General features: G+C 43.8%; 1 protein-coding gene across 5 annotated transcripts; it reads right to left on the bottom strand.

Annotated features, from left to right (window-relative positions):
* Window positions 1-3340: 3340 nt before the first annotated feature.
* AGT (angiotensinogen) lies at window positions 3341-15047 on the bottom strand. 5 transcript variants are annotated; one of them, XM_039707155.1, is made up of 5 exons: window positions 14955-15047; window positions 8609-9422; window positions 6050-6314; window positions 5485-5629; window positions 3341-5020 (listed from the first exon to the last, which is right to left on the bottom strand). In XM_039707155.1, exons 2-5 carry the CDS (start codon window positions 9393-9395, stop codon window positions 4829-4831), a joined length of 1389 nt encoding a protein of 462 aa, XP_039563089.1. In that variant the 5' UTR covers window positions 9396-9422; window positions 14955-15047; the 3' UTR covers window positions 3341-4828. The 5 variants fall into 5 exon arrangements, with proteins under 5 accessions (XP_039563089.1, XP_039563093.1, XP_039563092.1 ...); XM_039707159.1 differs by having other exon boundaries at window positions 8609-9419; window positions 14955-14997; XM_039707158.1 differs by lacking the exon at window positions 14955-15047 and adding an exon at window positions 11802-11972.
* Window positions 15048-17301: the final 2254 nt, after the last annotated feature.

The following is a 17301-nucleotide window of genomic DNA, read 5'->3' as shown; positions in this document are numbered from 1 at the left end:
TGAGCAGAGATATGAGCATGAGCACTTGCTTTCTCTCCCACAGTTTGCCAGAGAAGTTTTGTCTGGATGCATTAACCAGATCTCACCACTGACAGGTCTGGAATCAGCACCTTCCTGTCACAAATTCCTCCCTTCTGTGCTTATCTCAGGTTCCTGCTGTGGTGGCTTATCTTATGGCATGTTCTGTCTGTGGCCTTGACAGCATTTGAGACAGGCAGCTGTCTGCTTTAACTCTTTACAGGGTGTCAAAAACTTCCAAATATTATTCCAGCTCTCTTGGGATAAAGTACTCTCAGGAGCAGGATTGTGCTATTTCTCATTACTGCTTTGCACTTACCAGCCCTCCTTCGTCATGGATATGGTTAGCTCTTGTTTGAGTTTTGGGTGTTTGCATTTAACTTGTGTTTTTTTTCACAGACCATATTGGTGTGAAGGGATGCATGACAAAAGCTTATAAAGTACTTTAAATTTTTTAAATAATTTCTAATAGAAATGTCTAACTTAAAGGTTATTACATGCAGACTACCTGTTTTCATTCAAATTAAAATTTAATTCACTAAGCTAGAATTTATTCAAGGCTGGTGCATTTCTGATTATCTGCCTATTGATGCTTCTCTTTCACATGTGAAGGACAGGCAACATAGTCTGAGCACAATAGGAGTTGAATTTAAGTCATTAAAGTAAAAAAATGCCCTGGTTTTGTGTTTTGTTTTTTTATTTTTTTAACCTTTTTTTTTTTTTACCTTGTGAAAATTTAACACTGGAATTCTAGTTCCTGATTATTAATTAAAAATACCTATTTCTGCCTAAACTATTTAGAGAGCTTGGGGCTTAATGCCCAGATTATGCAGATTTTCCAAGTACTTAGAAATACGAGGTTTGTAGCACATGGACATGGCTGTAGTGTGAAGTAAAGCTGTAGTGAGCAAGCCTTTCACAGCTTGAGGGCTTTCATTCCTCACTGTTGGAAACTGATCATATTTTAGTTGAGAAGACACAACCATGTGATCATGGTGCTTTTGAAGCAATTAGGAAAGGTGGCTGTTATGACTTTTCTAATACTAATTTTTTGCAGGGAGGCAGTGAGCAAAGCCCTGCTGCTTGAAATCATGTGGTGGTGCTTGCATTCAGTCTTGAGTAGTGGAGAGCAGGATTGGGCTTTTCTAATTTGCTTAGCATCTCTCCGTTCATGGCACGTACACAATTGAGGGAGCATCCAAGTTGCTGAAAAAGGAAGCAGCAAAGTGAACCAACTTGTCAGATGACAGATCTGTTTTGTTTCCTTCAGGAACGTGGAAATCCTCAGCCTTAGGCCCACACTACTTAGTGGATGTAACTCTTACTGCTTATGAACAAGAAGTTTGTGTACATGTTACATTTTTCCAGGCTTCTAATAGATGAACACAGAAAGCTTGTTCTCCCCACACCTCTTAATTTTTTTAAGAGTCAGGAGTAGAAACATCTTCCTAGTTCTAGCTACTGTTGTTTTCAGCAGTGTTTTTTTATTATAAAATGGATGTGTAAGTTGTAGCCTGAGACTGAGATTGTAGGATTTTAAATGCACTGTGCAACTGCTCAGTTCAGCAGGTCTGCATCTCTATACAATTAAATTTCTGCAACTGCTGTCACCAAAGCAGCAGATTCTGAGATCTGTGCAGACTAGTGGTTGAAAATAGAATAGCTTTGTTTGTATCCTCCAAAACTGAGGAAAAGGATGTAGTCTGTGTACCAAGCCAAAAAGGCACGGAGAGATTGCACTTGAGTTGCAAGTGATTTTCCACATCTTCCTGCAATAACAACACTTCCTACTTGTCTTCAACAACTTTCTGAGGATTTATGCTGAATTCTGTTCTTTTCCACTGAAGACCAGGCTTTAATTTCAGGGCAATAACAATGTGTAGCAAATCAAAATTACTGAATGGTCCTATGATTGCTTTAAATGTCTGTATCACTGGTTCTATGTCAGTTCCCCATCTTTTATTTTTGTTCACTTGAATAGGGTTGAATTTTCTTTCAGTGGAATAATACATCAGTTAAGAATTTGTGTGATATGCCCATTGAAAGAAAGGTATGAATTAACTTTGGTAAACTGAATTTAGCATTTTCAAACACTGTGGATCGTTGAGGAGATGATCTACCATGTAAGTGTTCCAAATGGGAGATGTCTTCTACTAATCCTATTTTTCTATTCCTTAATGCAGTTTTGATTTTGTGCCCTTTTTCTTCTTCCATTTTAGAACCTTTAGAAAACTTGCTATACCTTTCTAATCTTGGAAGGAATTTAGCTGGAAAAGGTTTTTACAATATTGAGGAGAGAAAGAGGAGTGGCATGTCTCCTCTGAAATGGTAACTGGGTTCTCAACTTGGTAGGTTATACCAGAAGTGGACCAGACTGTTCTAATCTCATTGTCTAAAGATAACTAGCACTACGTGTATTTGGCTGGTCCACTCCAGGAATATTTACTCTCTTTTTTCCATCAAACATTGTATTTTCAAGGTCAAACTGGAGGGATGAGGAAGCAAACTGCATAGATTTCTTAAAAGTTGTTGTGTTTTTTAAGCTGTCAGTAAATTATCTGCTATGCTCAGGGATAAACTGTGCTGTTTGATGAAACCTAAAGAGCTCATCCATGCCTTTGTTATCTTTCTCCCAATCTCCCATATTTTAGAGCCTGAGTTTAGGTGCTTCATTCACTAGATTATTAGGCTGTAGATTGCATTTCAGATCTCGGTATGTGGTGGTGTCTAGGATGCTTGGAATGTGCATCATGGTGTGCCTGACAGAGGAATTTGGTAAAATTGGAGGAGAGTGAAGAGTAAAAAATGCCATAAAATTTTTACATGTAAAATTGACGTCAGAAACAAGTCTCAGGACTTGTTGAGACATTGTTGAGGAAGCAGAGACTTAGTTGGGAATTGGGTGTGGGTGGGGTTTTTGTGTTGTTTTTTACCATTCGAGTATGTAGGAGAATGGATATCTGTACAGACAGCTTATCTTGTTGGTATTGTAGCATTTGCTCCCGCACTTCTCTCTGTGCAGTCCTTATTCTGGTCAGTTTACTTTTAGTTAACTGTCTCTGCCCTTTCCTTCTTCCTTTTGTCTCCAGGGTGTCAGTGGAGAGGTGCTCTCCACCACAAAATTTCTTTTCTGAAAAGTGTGTTTGATGGGTTTGTTTTGTTTTTTTGCCTGTAACCACTGAAGAGGAATATGGAGTTCCATGGGGCATGTGGCCCCCCCTGTGAATAAAGGCATCTTTCTCTAAACTTTGTCTGTGTACCCAGAACTTATTTATGGACAAAATAAGCCAGAACTCATTTATGGACAAAAGCCCGACTGAACTGTGGCAAAGAAACTTGGAAGTGAGTTTATTTGCATCTTTCTAGCTCTGCATGTTCATACTGAATTACTTCTGTATATAATACAAGTACAGTATTTAGGTGTTAGAGCATCTGGAGTCCATACAGTGTAAATGGATAAGTACATGGATCCTGTATCCTCATATTCTTGAGGGTTATTTTATTTCTGATGTTACAGCATTTTCCATGAAGCTACAGGGATGTGTCACACATCCACATCAGTGATATCAAGCTGCTGGCATTAGTGCATTTAGATTAGATACACGTTTGGGCCACTGTGGATGCTAATGAGCTGCTGTGCACTGTAGGATACGTCTTGCATGATCTGCCAAAGAGGTTTGCAGTTATTTTTAAGTGCCATCAGTGCTAACAATAAATCTAGAGATGAGAGGTGGAAATCCTTGTTCCAAGCTTTTCTTAGTACCAAGATTTGTCTCCCAATTCCTCACTTCAAAGAGTAATGTAATAATCTGTTGTTCCACTTTAATGTTTCAAGTTTTTATGACTCTGTTAAGGGTTGGACTGGACTGTAATAATTTTATTCACAAGTAGCAGCACCACATCCACTATTTATACTAATACAAATTATTGCCATTAATGCTATTTTTAAAGAACATATGGTTTAACATTTACAGAATTGGACTCTAACCAGTAATGTCCTTCTTTGCTGTAAGGCTGTAAGAAATGCCTCACAGGTAATAAAGTAATCCAAGAAATGGAATTGTGCTGCAAGAGTAGACCTTGTGGGATCTTTTTCCTAAAAAATTCAGAGATAATTCTGTCAGGCTCTGAGAATTTATCCATCACAGTTCATTAATACTACCAAACCCTATTTTTAGCATTTCCATAGAGTTAAGAAGTGAACATATCCATCTGGGCTGCAGAAAGAAGAAACTTCCTCTAAGCATGTTTTTGCTTCCAAAGCAGAAAAATCTTGTCTCAGTGGGACAAGTGGAGCCTGCCTGTGCTGTTGGCAGCATTTTAGAGGGAAATGTTGCTGATGAAGCTAGAAGTCTCTGTGGATAGTTGTAAAATCTTCACTGTAAAATAAAAGAGAGTCTCTCTTGCAAAACTGACCATACAATTAAAAAAGCTTTTTAAAGAATGACGAGGTCCTTTTCTATAGTAAATAAAAATACTATAATAAAAGCTGCTTATCTATTTTTTCAAGTGGATGCTTTGTGTCAAAACACTGCCCTGCCCCACTGCATCCAAAAAGGGAACTAGGAGTAAAAGAGAGACAAAGAATAAAATGGAAACTGGAGGGAGGATGGGAGTCATATGAAAAAGATGAACGAGGATGAAATGTTGCAAGGTGTTAGCTTTCAAAAAGCTGTATTTTGAACACTAACTGCTTTATCTCAAAGCTAAGTAGAGCACTCAACGACATCACAAAAATATCTGATGAATAAGAAAAAGGTGATGGGAAATGTGCATCATTCCACTCCTTTCTTATCCTCTGTGTTTGCATTTAATCCTCATGCAGAGGGTTTACTACTCTGCCAAGAAAAAGCATTGCCCTTGACTGCTTTTCAAAAACAGCAAAAAGGAATGGCTTATTCAGTGTTACATCCAGGTACACCCCATCTTCCTTCTGTGCTGCAGGATCTTCTGGCTGATCTGTTCCATCACTGGCCAGTTTGAAAAAGGCTTTATTTATTACCTGTAAGGAAAAACATATGAGTAACTCTGGAATCATCAGAACACAGTTGTGATGGGACAAATGAGAGTCTGAGTAAATGATGAAGCACATTGTTCTCCATAGATATTTAAAAAAGATGTTGGAGTACTTGTCCATAACATGCAAAAGCTGTATAACTGCTTTTACACTGGGCTAGTCTGTAATCCTGTTACCCTTGTGTCATGGTTTAACCCCAGCCAGCAGCTAGGTACCACACAGCTGCTTGCTTATTCCTCCCATGGCTTGCCAACAACTAAAACTGTGTTATCAACATTATTCTCCGACTAAATCCAGAACATACACTGTGTGTAATACTCAGTCCCCTAATAAGCATGTCCCCTACATGGCTCTGACTTCTTAGTTCTAGGTAAATTTATTCTGTTTAGGAGGCTGAAATTGTGCAGGAAACTTTTTTTTTTTTTTAATGCCAATGATATGTACTGTACCTTTCCAACTGTTAGACTGGCATTGCTTATCTTACTGAAGTCTGCCCCCTTCCCCAGCAGTGCAGGCAGTTCCATATCTGCAAGAAGCTCCTGTAGATCACAGCTGTCTTCTAGTGTTAATGTTGGCAGTGTTAATTTAATTTCTCTGCAGAGAGAGGGAGAGAGAGAGGCAAGTGAGTGCATGTTCACTGTGAAAGCATCGTGGTTGGGCAGTCGTGGGGAATGGGCATGTGAAAACAACTGCAACAAGTGCTTGGTGTGGGCACAAATACAGTGGCTGCCTGTTCCTGTTTCCAAGTGTGAACTCACCCAGACTTCATGGAGGGTCTACTAAACCCTAGATAATCCCACTTCATGGGTGGAATGCTCGTTTTGTTGAATACAAAGCTGACCCCACCAAAGTGGAGCTCCTTTGAGGTGAACCCCCTGGCTGTGAGGGGTTTCTCTTCGTGCAGGGCAGTAAAGCCTCTCTGGCAGAATCTCATCCCAGGTGAGGGCAGGCCCGTGTGGCTCAACCCATCCCATCCCGCCCTTCTATGGGAGGGTGCACATGCCCCTTCCCTACCTTGGGGACAGCCGCTGGAGCCAGGCTGAGGACTGCCACAGCGGCTGGGACTCCAGGCGCTCCAGGTCGCTGCCGTTGGAGGGCTGCAGCAGCACCAGCAGCGCCGTCTGGCTGAGGGGGACTTCCACCACGGAAAAAGTGCCACTGGCATCAGTCTTGTACTTGAATGTCCCCATGATAGACAACATAGGGACCAAGACCTTTGTGTTTGAATCCACCCAGAACTCCTGAGGCTCTTTGAGCGGGAAGGCTTGCTTAACATTCACTGAAAAACAGATCAAGAAAGGAGAAATTGATTCTTCTCTTCCTTCCCTCCTCCCCTCTGCTCCTTAGCTGGTTGTTTTAAGAACACACTGTGCCTTAGAGAAGGACTGCTTGTATAAAATCACATTTAGCTACTGTAATCATATGTCTCTCCTTTTAATCTGCCTTCTGGTGGCATTGAGCTCACAGCATGGGGACCATGACTAAAGCTGCCGTGTTTCTGTTGGCTTTGTGGCCTTTCCTGGGGATAGGAAAGTCTCTGCTTGCTTGGTTGCCTGCTTCCTCCCAGGCTGCCACATGGTCCCCAGGGGCTCACAGGCCTGTGCAGAGGGTCTGCTTGGTTTCCTCTCTGTCCCTCGAGTACAGTGATGTTTGGAAGCACATCCATCAGGGCCAGCCCTTGCTGCAGGATCAACCTCAGGCAGCCAGGAGGGCTCAGGAGAGGGAAGGCAGCACAAGCTCTGCCTGAGGTCTCACCCTTCACCCTCTTACAAACCAAAGCAATGGGGAAGGTTGTAAGCACAGCACTGCAAGTGTTGGTTGAGCCAAAGAGGTTAAAAAGGACATACTCAAACACTTACTAGACCTTAAAATCAATTTCTTTCCCAGTTCACAACTATGAGAGGCCTTGCTCTCACCTTGCACTACTTCTGTGCAGCTTTGCATTTCAACATGTTATCTTCTCACTGCCACAGATCAATGCTGCTGCCCAGCTGGGCAGAGAATCCTGTTCAGCATTAAAGAAACTACTGCCCTCAGTGAAACTTGCACCTGGTGTTCTGCACTGAATTTTAAATGGCAGGCTCTGCTTGGCAGCAAGTCTACAAAAGGGAAGAAAACTGTGTGCAAGTGAACAACGCTTGAGACCACTGCAACATTTTGTTGTAGTTTTCTACAGATTTCTGTTGTTTTATCAATGCTATGGCTGTTAATAGCATCTCAGAGCTTATGTGTTTCAGAGAAAAAAAAATACTTATTCCTTTCTGCAGCTATAGGGACAGACACGGAGCATGATAGCATCAGCTGTTGCAGATGCCCCTTCACAACCAAATGGCAAACCAAATGCTAAAATTCATCTTCTGTGTTTATTGCTTGTGCAATTCATTTGTTCTTGAGCCAATTTTGTCCATCCCATGTGTGGGGACTGTAACATTTAAAATGCACCTTCTGAGAGAGAAGGCAGTGGACCTGACCCAGTGAAGCAGACCCTTGGATGTATGTTTCTAAGCTTACACAAATTACAAGTTTCCAATACAGACAAAGAGGAAAAAATGGTTCTTCTAAAGAAAAACTGCTTTTGTGACCATGCCCAGGTTGTAACACAATTACTTTTGTAGTATCATATCTATGGTAGATCTTACAATGAAGAGAAGGATGAGAGAATGACAGCACCCATGAGAGGCAAAGAAAACCTGACGTCCAGTTTTGAGGTGGGAAGATGGAGGCATAAAAAGGTTTCCTGGGCACCACAACTCCACCTTTAGCAGTAGAGGCCCACTCAGGAACTTGGGGCTCATATCAAATGTTCTGAAATACATTCTCAAGTAGGCAAGCTGTTTGAAGTGTGCAGTCTTTGATATTGCATTCAGTCACGAGGATCTAGGAAAGCAGCTACCCTCAGAAGAGAAGGCTCGGTCATAGTGCAGGGGGATTTCTGGGACAGCAGCATGGAATGACCCTAAGCAATGAAGGGATTGCCTTATTCTAGGTTTGTATAAGTTGCCCTGTTTCCCTAACTGATGATGTTCAGTTGCTTTCTGAGCCAGATGTTGCCTCCAGAATTCTGTGTTTAATAGCCACTAGAGGAGTCATGTCCATTGTATTTTTGAGCCTTTTTTGTATCTGTACCTCTGCCCTGCTACCCCCAGCTCCTTTGCCTTTAAAGCCACACCTGATCAGTCTTGTCGGAGGCCCCTCATGACTTTTAGCTCCTTTGCAGCCAGAAATGCTGCACAAGTCTTCCTCATGCACCTTTCCAGGACAAGGAAAATTTCTTGGAGGCCATCTGCCTCCTCCTCACTCCCCGTTGCCCTTGCTGGCTCATGGCAGAATGCTGGACAAGGAAAATTTCTTGGAGGCCATCTGCCTCCTCCTCACTCCCCCTTGTCCTTGCTGGCTCATGGCAGAGTACAGGCAGGATCCCTGGCACAGGGGTGGGGAGCAGAGGTCCAGCCTTTTATCTGAGCCCTTCCCTTTCCCCACTGGCCGGGTGTGACCTCCCTTCCTTCCCAGGAGCAGGGTTGTTGCCCGTCCTTCCCCAAGGCTGTTCCCAAAAGGAGCAGTGCTGCCTCATACCTGTCAAGCGGACGTCCACCACAAACAGCAGCTCGGCGGATGGGTCCATGTCTGCCAGAAAGCCCTTGCTCCGGCCCTCGCTTTTGGCCTCCACAAAGGCATTTATTTGTTTTGCTGCCTTGCCTGGATTTGCAAAATCAACAGCTCGGGCGTAGAATGCATCAGCACTGGGGAGCAAGTGCTCCATGAACAGCTGGAATAGGGCTATGCCAGGGGCAGAGAACAGGCTCAGTGTCTTGCAAAAGAGCAGCTCCTGGTCCCCGCTCTTCACAAGCCTTTCGATCGTCCTCAGGCTGGAAAGGAAATTGCTTCCCACTGCCGTGGAAATGCAGTCAGGGTTTCCAGAGGGGGGATCAAATCCCAGCAAACCCTTCAAATCAAGTGCTGTCTGGTTTGAGGCCCCCAGGTAGAAGGACAACAAGGAGCTGTAGAGGCTGGTAGGGGACAGGAGCACGTTTTGGCCCCTCTGTGCTTTCTGCAGTGCGCTGTAAAACCGCATGCCCAGGACGACTACCAAGTCGCTCAGGTAGCTCCGTTCCTCCTTCCCCCAGGTGCTGAGGTTTGCAGCTTCCAACTTGTTGTCATTCATGCCATCTTCATATTCAGGAGTGGTTTGGGACTCAATGGAGACAGGGACAATAGTCTTTCCCTCCTGAACCATTTTTTCCAGCTTGTCACAGTCACTCTCATTGAAAGAAAACAAATTGAAAGGGTGGACGTAGACCCGGTCACAAGTCACCACGGTAAGGCAAGCCAGCAAGCAGAGAAAATCTGCTACCACATTCATGTTGGAAAATTGCCTCCACTGTGTCTGCTGAAAGAAAAAATTAGGATGAAAGGAGACTGGTCAGTCTGTTTCAAGTACAGTTTCTCTTAATCAGAGGGTGAGATGCCAGTGCTGTGTTGGAGTTACAAAGGTGGGAATTTCAGTATTTAGTGGTGTTTGGTCAGACTCTGCCCCCAAAAAGCCCCGGGTGAGATAGACACCAGTTTCAATGGCAGCAGGTGGGAAATGGTAAGCACAGATGTGCCTCCATTACCCACTGCAGTACCCTAAGGATTTTTCATGGGAATGGTTGTGGATGCTGGTTATGCCTGCAAACTAGATCATGCTACTTCTGCAAAATCTTGTTTTGCAACAAATGCAACAACTTTTGTTCCTGGGACCTGCTCAGAGCCATCTCTGCAAACTGCTGCACGGAGCCTTGCTGGCACACAGACAGGCTAAGCAATGTGCCTGCTGTTATGCAGGAAGTGGGTTTGGAAACCAGTTCTCTTAAGTCCCAGCACAGAACGGTCCTGATTTTTATGTCTAGTCAGCAAAATACTTGGCACTAGCAGAGCACATTATGTTTTCATAGCCCAGTGCAAACATTCATTCTAGCTTCTAGGCAAACACACTCCAGGCTCCCTTATACAAATGTGCTCACACTGAAATAATTTTTCATTGCACCTTCTATGTCTGAATACAGAGTTAGAAGGGGTAGGCTGAGTTTTACTCAGCTGTGCAAGCAGTCATCTCCTGAGGTATAAGACCACTTGCTGCTCTTGTTTTTCCTGACAAGAAGCAGAGAATTTTACTGTGGATGTCACTGTTTTTTTAGCACATAGGATGTAATGCATATTGGGAGTGAGAATGTCATAGACACACACACACATAATTCCCAAATTATACCCATAGACAAATTTTATATTTTTAGAATTTTCTCTTTTCTTATATCAAACTTTTTTATAACTAGTAGCTCTGCTATATCTTTCTTGGATTTCTAGTCTATGACTTTTTACCTGTGTATTTGAAATCTAAATTGAAATGTGTTGAAAATTATGCATCTGTAACACATATCATTAGCCAAAATGCTGTTATTCAGAGCTGTATTTTTATTCTACTAGTAATTTCTTGTTTATTGTAGCTTTGTTCACCCTCTTTCGCCCATTTCAAGTTCTGCAGAGCTCATAGGATGGGCAAAATCCTACCAGCCTTTCCAGTACCCAAGCCCTGCTCTCTGCTTTCTTCCTCCAAGGCTTTTTCAGTCACACCAGTCTGTCAGGTATTGTAATTCTGACAGCCTGTGCCTTTTGAGAGGACACAGAATGTCTGTCTCACCAACACTTTACACAGGGTGGAAGCACTTCTATTTAAATCCAGCTATTCAAGACCTGGCCCATTCCCAGCCTTTTTTACAGTGTATAACCATATTCTTTCCCCTGAGGGGTCCCCAAGTATTGCATGCCTAATAATATCCTGGTTTGCAGTACCACCACTCTATTGCACATACAAAAACTGAAATGTGCAGATGCTTGGTAACTAGACATACCCTGATAACTATGTGTATCTGCTAACATGGATATCTGCATTCCCAGGCTGTAGGCCCCTATCTAACAGCTGGGTTTGCAAATGGAATTTATGGTGCTGTGATGGTCACTCAGGATGTCTGATTGTCTTCCTACTGAATGCCTGTGGGTCAAGCCTGAAGCTGTTTGCTCCCCAGAGACATGCAGGGGAGGATCTGCTGTAGGATCTGTCCCTGTGCCTTCACCCAAGAATTGTTCTTTCCCATTAACTCCCACTTCATCCTCTAAATTACTGTATGGGCAGCACAGTTGTGCTGCTGTCCCCTCTGCTCCCAGCCCCTCTTCACCTCCCCGACCCCGCTGGTAGCATGTGACATGCACGACAGAGCACATTCATTGCTTGTGACTGGTTAAAAAATTATCTGGGGAGGTGCCTTCCCAGCTTCACTTTCACTGTTATCCTAGCTACTGTGCTAGTGGATTTCTAGACTCCTCAATGCATTTTTCACATTTGCATGCTCAGGAAAACAAACCAAAAAGCCACAAATTAGAAGGAATGCCCATCCCACACTGTTCTCTCCATCAGAGGATTCTTTTGAGGCATTACTTAATCTTTCCTGCACAGCAGGGAGGGTGACAGGCAGGCTGTGCCATTAGGCACCGTTGGCACCCAGTGGTCACTTCTCTCGGGCTTGCCAGAGCCCCCAGCTCTGTTCAGCTTTTGTTCCATGAGCAGAAGCAAGAGGAGCAGTTCTCACTGCCAAGCGCTTACCCTAAGCCCCATCTGTGGAAAGTCAGCATGGTTTATTTGGCTAAAGAAGAGAGCCCCAAGCCCTTTGGAAAAGCACGAACACCTGAGTTGAAAAAGCAGAATTCAAAGCAAACCCAGTAAGAGCCATACTCGCCTCTGTCCCTTTGCTGCCCCTCCGGCGCTGTTGTCCCTCAGGCGAGCTCCTCACGACACGTGTCCCCCCGGTGCTGGGACTGTGGGTGGAATTCTGCCCTTTCTACACGGCTGAGGCATTGCGCAAAGCAGCTTTACATCACAGCCTGGGGGCCCAGAGAAGTTACCTCAGGCCAGTGATTCTGAGCCCGCCTTAACGCCGGCCACATAGAAAGTTCCAGGGATGGATACACAACCTTTAGCCAGACCCCGCACAGCTGGGTAGCCTGCAGTTACACATTTACCAAGGTGGTTTTACCACATTTACCACTGGCGGTTTTACTACTGATTATAGGAAAGACCTTATTTTGTGCCACACTGAAAGGAATGCAGATTTCTTTGTACTTATACTTGTTGTACAGTTGGATAAGATTTTTGACTTCACAGATAAATTGCCTTTAATCTCTACCTTGCAGCCTGGTGACCCACCAGAGTGTGAGATGTGTATGCTACTGCAGAATAAAGTGATTAAGCTCTCAATTTTTACCTCTTCTTTCCCCTCAAACTGTTCAGAATGTCAAGGCTTTATTCTTTCTCCTCTTGAATAAGATGTGTTCAAATGGAGAAGATGAAAGCCAGAAGGGGAGATTGCCAGAGCTGGATCACAAAGACTTCATCCCTCCCAGTGTCAGCCTCTCAAGTCTTGTTCGGGGAAAAAAGGTTGGGATTTGCAGATCTTTGTGCTGCTTTTGAAACAATCTTTCAATTTTGGCATGCTCCTTCTTCCTATTTAAGCACTTAAACAGTGAATCAAACTAGGGATAAATGCAATTGGTTTGACTGGATCTTGTTCAGTGCCCTTTATTCTTAGTAATCAAAATCCCATGGCTCTAACAGGAGTAGGGCTGATTTATCATCTGTGCTTTGATTTTAGAGGGCCAGTCAGACATGATTTGTACTGCAGTGCCCAGCTACGTGTTGGGTTCAAGGAGAGAGCTGAGTGAGAGGGATGTTTTCAGTGTGCCTGGGCAGCTGGAGCTCTGGAGCTGGTGGAGATGAAGGTGGAGACAGGGACAGCTGAGTCCTGCCAGCCCAAGGGCTGTGTGCCAGGTGCCTAATGCCAAAGAGATGAGAAATTTCTGTCTCTGCAGTCCTGCTTTTCATTTAAACAATCTGATTACCTTCACTATAATGAAGTCCAAAAATGGTTCTGAGCCCAGGCTTGTGTAACATGCTGTCATGCACTGAAGGCTTAAACAAACAGCTTGAAACATTCAAGGTATTTTGTCCTCTTGCTGCCTTAGCATCTCAGTTGAGGAAGCATCTGCCCACAGAACAATCCCTGAGCATTTGTACCACCTCCAGACAGCTTTAAAATGCTTCAAGATGAGTAAAGAATACAGGCAAAGGGAGAAGGATGAGAAATGAAAAATGCATATTGCTCAGCCAAATGCTAAGAGATCAAGTTAGGTTTCAAGGCCCCCTTCTTTCCCCTCTACCCTGGAGACTCCTTCCCACAGGCAGACCAGGGGAGTCAGCTGGTCCCTTAGAGGCCAGTGGAGCTGCAGTGGGAGGTGAGCCAAATCTGTATCTCCTGCTATAGGACCATGTGGGTCCACCTGAGGCACTAGGCAGGCATCAGCAGTGAACACAAATGGCCAGACCCCACCAAGCCTGTGAGACAGAGCTGTCTGCTGCATCCCCCTAGATGAAGCTTGAACACAGGTAAAAAGAAAACCCATCCCAGTACTCTCTGTATCTAGGATACACAAATGAAAGTTGTTTCATGGAAGGGCACCTTCTTTTCTGTAAAACTCTGAAAAGTATCCTTATTAAAAATAATTACTGGCTTTGGCTAATAAGCTACAAGTGATGCTAACAACATGCAGTACAGCTGTCAGACTTACTGTGGACAATAAACACTGAAAAGGGAAAACACAAACCCCTCACCCACTGTACTTTTTTCCCTTAGATCATTATGCCTTTGTTCTGTAGCATCCAGACAATGCTGTTGTTTGTCTGTCTCCTGCTTCCAGCTCCCCTGAAGGTCATGACCAAGCCATGCTGCAGCTGTTGGTCTCCTTTTGCTGTAAGTACCTGCCCTAAACAGACAGCCCTGGCTGCAGGGGATGCTGCCCTGAAGAAGAGAAGGAGCAGGAGTCACCTGAATAACAAATCTAGCATGCAGGTCTGGGGGCCCTGCCACATAAAGAAAGTTGAGTATTCTCAGGATTTTCAGCTAAGTTGATCCTTGGGTGTCTTTTGGTGCTTGTGCACTCAGTTCTATTGTTTTCTGTCGATAAAAAAAATGGTCAGTGTCTTCGAGGAACACAGAAGTCTATCTTTTGACCCCACCCTTGCCCTGACATCAATAAAGTAATCAAATTTAAATACCTAGCTTTCTCCAGAAAAAGAGGTTTCACCAAGTAATGTTCAATGTCCTGTTTTCACCACACTCCTCCTCTTGCTTCAGACCACTGGGAATTTAGCTGGCCTCCATAATGAGGAAGAACCTTTGATTTCACCTTATGTTCATGCACTATTACAAACCTCAGACACAGATCCCCTCTCATTTGCTAGTCACTTGTGCTCACTCAATTAATATTCCCCTATTAAGATGCATCACACACCAGCGCAATTCTTAGATCTTTGTCTTTTATCTTTTAACACTTTCTTCTACAGGAGAAGGTTTCAGATTATGAAGAACACACCCTGCCACATCTGCAACATGTTTTACTCTAGTAGTACTTAACTACAGTGAGTCTTTAATTTTACTTCTGAGACATTTTTAAGCAGGAGTGCCTGAGCATTATTCCAGTTACTATATGTGGACTCTGTTGTCAGGCTTTTTTTGTTGGGTTGCCATGGTTTTAGGAATGACAGGGTGCTTAAAGATAGAGCTTCAGTTTTAAAAAGTGGAGTCTCTATCCTGCCCTTCAGTTCTGGTGTCCAAGGATTTTGCCCCTTAAAGAGGGCTGTGCCAGAGAACTTGCACTGGGCCAAATTTGGGCAAAAATCTTTCTGGCAACAAGGAACCCAAGAAGGTGAAAGCAAGGCTGTTCTACAAGCATCCCCTCTCCAAAACAAGCCTGTGGCCCACACACGTTTTCTAATGAACCTCTCCCTGCAACAGCCACAGTAAAGGTACAAAGAAACACAGAGCTCTCAAACCTGTTCTTCAGCGGTGAGGTGCGCTCTCCTTCTGCCCCACTCTCCGATTTTGGAGGGGTATTCAGCTCCCCCTTTTATACCCACTCTTGCATAAGCCGGGCCCGCCCCCCTCCCCCCCACTGTTGCCCTCATTTCTCTTCAAAACCTGCCTCTGTTTTTCCTGCTTGTTATTCATGGTAGCTGCAGAGAGGGAGCAAAGAGGGGTGGAAAAACACTGGTGCTGCGGTTGTGGGTTTCCTTGCAGCCATCCCAGGGATCAGATCTCCTGGTCAGCCTCACTGTTGTGAAGTGCTAATGTGGAAGCACTCCCCTGCCCCATGAAAAAATTCTCAGTGACGGTGCTCCAGCACTTCTTCATGCAAATACTTCCAAAAAGGCTTCCGAAGCTTTTACATTGGCAGAGGAACACTAACCCTACAGACAGCAGCATGTAATTCAGCCTTGAATGGGAAAATGTTTTTGTCCAAGCTAGAGTTTTGACTGCTCGACCAGGCAGCTATTCTTTTGCTGAAGAACACTGCGTCTCCACTTTGTCAAAAAGTGTTTTCATTGATCTGAATTGTTCTGGGAAAAGCTGAATAAAATTCAGCACTCTGTGTGGAGACAGTAGTAAATATTTTATTCTGTTTCGTTCAATTTCTTTTCCAGTTTTCCCAAATTTTGCTCTGAGACCTGAACTCAAAAGGGCCAGATGTACTCCTGCATTGATGCTCGTCTCCTGTGAGGCGGCAGAGCTGGAGGAGGGATAACAAATTACTCTGCTCACAAGCTCAGACCACAGACCTTCACATGGCATCTTCCTAACCTGAGTTGGCACGTCTCACATACACAGATTATGAATTAATATACAGCTAATTTAGACATAATAGCATGTACATGGTATCTATATTTCATTACTACATTTGAGGGTTTCTCTTATTAAGCCTAAAAGTTTCTTGAGTGAGAAACAGACCACAAACAGTTTGTTTATACAGCCTGGGAGTTGACATTGATAATGGTGAACCTCTACATCCCATCAACATTCACAACGCTCCCTCTTTTATCTGTTTTGGTAAGGGAACACAGCCTGGACCCTTAACAAGGCTCCAAATGGAGAGAGCAAACAGGCACTGGGGAAAGGACAGGGAGGAAAGGCAAAAGAGAATGCCTGTGCGGGAGGATCTGACAAAAGGAAGACTGAGTACTGTTGCTTCATCAGCTGCTGCAGTGGTCACCCCAGATGTGGCAGTCGGTCATGGGGATGGAATGATTGATTGTGAGACACCAGGAGAAAAACTTTGTGGAGCAGTAGAGTGCCTACAGAGACCAAGACATTTCAATTTGGAAGAGAATCCACTGGTATGGGAATTGTAAACATAAAATGCTAAAGGTGAACAGAAAGCCATGTATCACTCTTTTGTAATATTGCAAGAATCAGTGCATTCCCAGTAAAATTATCAGTCAACAAGTATAAAGGAAGAACCCTTTTGCATGCTTGAACTGCAGGAGACACTGCCACAGGATGCTGCAGAGACCAAAGGTCTTGGTACAAAAAGCAATTAAATGAAATATCAGAGGGTGTGGCCATTGGCTTCTGCAGAACATGATGGTCCAGGTGTGATTACTAACTCAGGAAATCCCCAGACAGACAGCTGTCATGAATTTTGCTTGTCCCAGCATCTCTCATGCTTCTCTCCAAGGGATTGTCTTCAACTTGCTGTGGAAATAGAGATGTCTGAGCTGAGACCAGCTTATGACAGCTCATTTTGCAGCACAGACTGAGAATACTCTTTCAGTAAAGAAACACTGCACTCAGCAAACCCGACCCTCAGCCTCCCCATTGTTCCTGTGCACAGAGCATTTAGGAACATGCTGCTACCTCTTCAAAATCAACATAAACCCTGGAAAATATGAACAATTTTCAAAAACTGTGGGTAGGCTCTCCATATTAATTAGCCATGTTTGAGGTTTTTTCTCTTTTAATCAGGATATGTGCACAAACTGTGGCAGAGTTACTGCATTGGGATCTAGAACGTGTCTCTGTCTCCTGCCAGACCCATGGGCTCTGTTCTAACTTCAGCTGCATACGGAGTATTTGGTGACTTTTTCCAGAGTGAATAAGTAAGGAAAGGACTACCACTCTGGCAAATTTCTATACTTTAGTAAACTGATTTTCCTCCCATTCTGTGAGAATTGTGGCAAGCTGCCATGGGCCTGATTTTATTTGTTTATTTTTGCTGTCTCTAGTGGGGAAAGGCATTGCAAAGTAATATTTTTTAGGTGTTTTAATAAAACAGGAATAAGTTTGCATGTGATTTTTTTTCTGTGTTTTCTCTGTATGCCTGACCTGTGTCCATGCTGGCTAGAA

This window comes from Passer montanus, unplaced genomic scaffold (genome assembly GCF_014805655.1).
Source record: "Passer montanus isolate IOZ18808 unplaced genomic scaffold, ASM1480565v1 scaffold2, whole genome shotgun sequence".
Taxonomy (NCBI): Eukaryota; Metazoa; Chordata; class Aves; order Passeriformes; family Passeridae; genus Passer; species Passer montanus.
Note: the sequence above shows the minus strand (reverse complement) of the source record. Positions and strands in the feature narration are given on the sequence as shown.

Bases quoted from the DNA above. Each gene is read 5' to 3' on its own strand.
- AGT (XM_039707155.1), bottom strand. From the start codon at position 9,395: ATGAATGTGGTAGCAGATTTTCTCTGCTTGCTGGCTTGCCTTACCGTG. The intron at 5,630-6,049 runs GTAGGGAAGGGG...CTCTCTCTGCAG, and splicing joins CTCCAGCGGCTGTCCCCAAG to AGAAATTAAATTAACACTGC. The intron at 5,021-5,484 runs GTACAGTACATA...TTTTCCTTACAG, and splicing joins CCAGTCTAACAGTTGGAAAG to GTAATAAATAAAGCCTTTTT.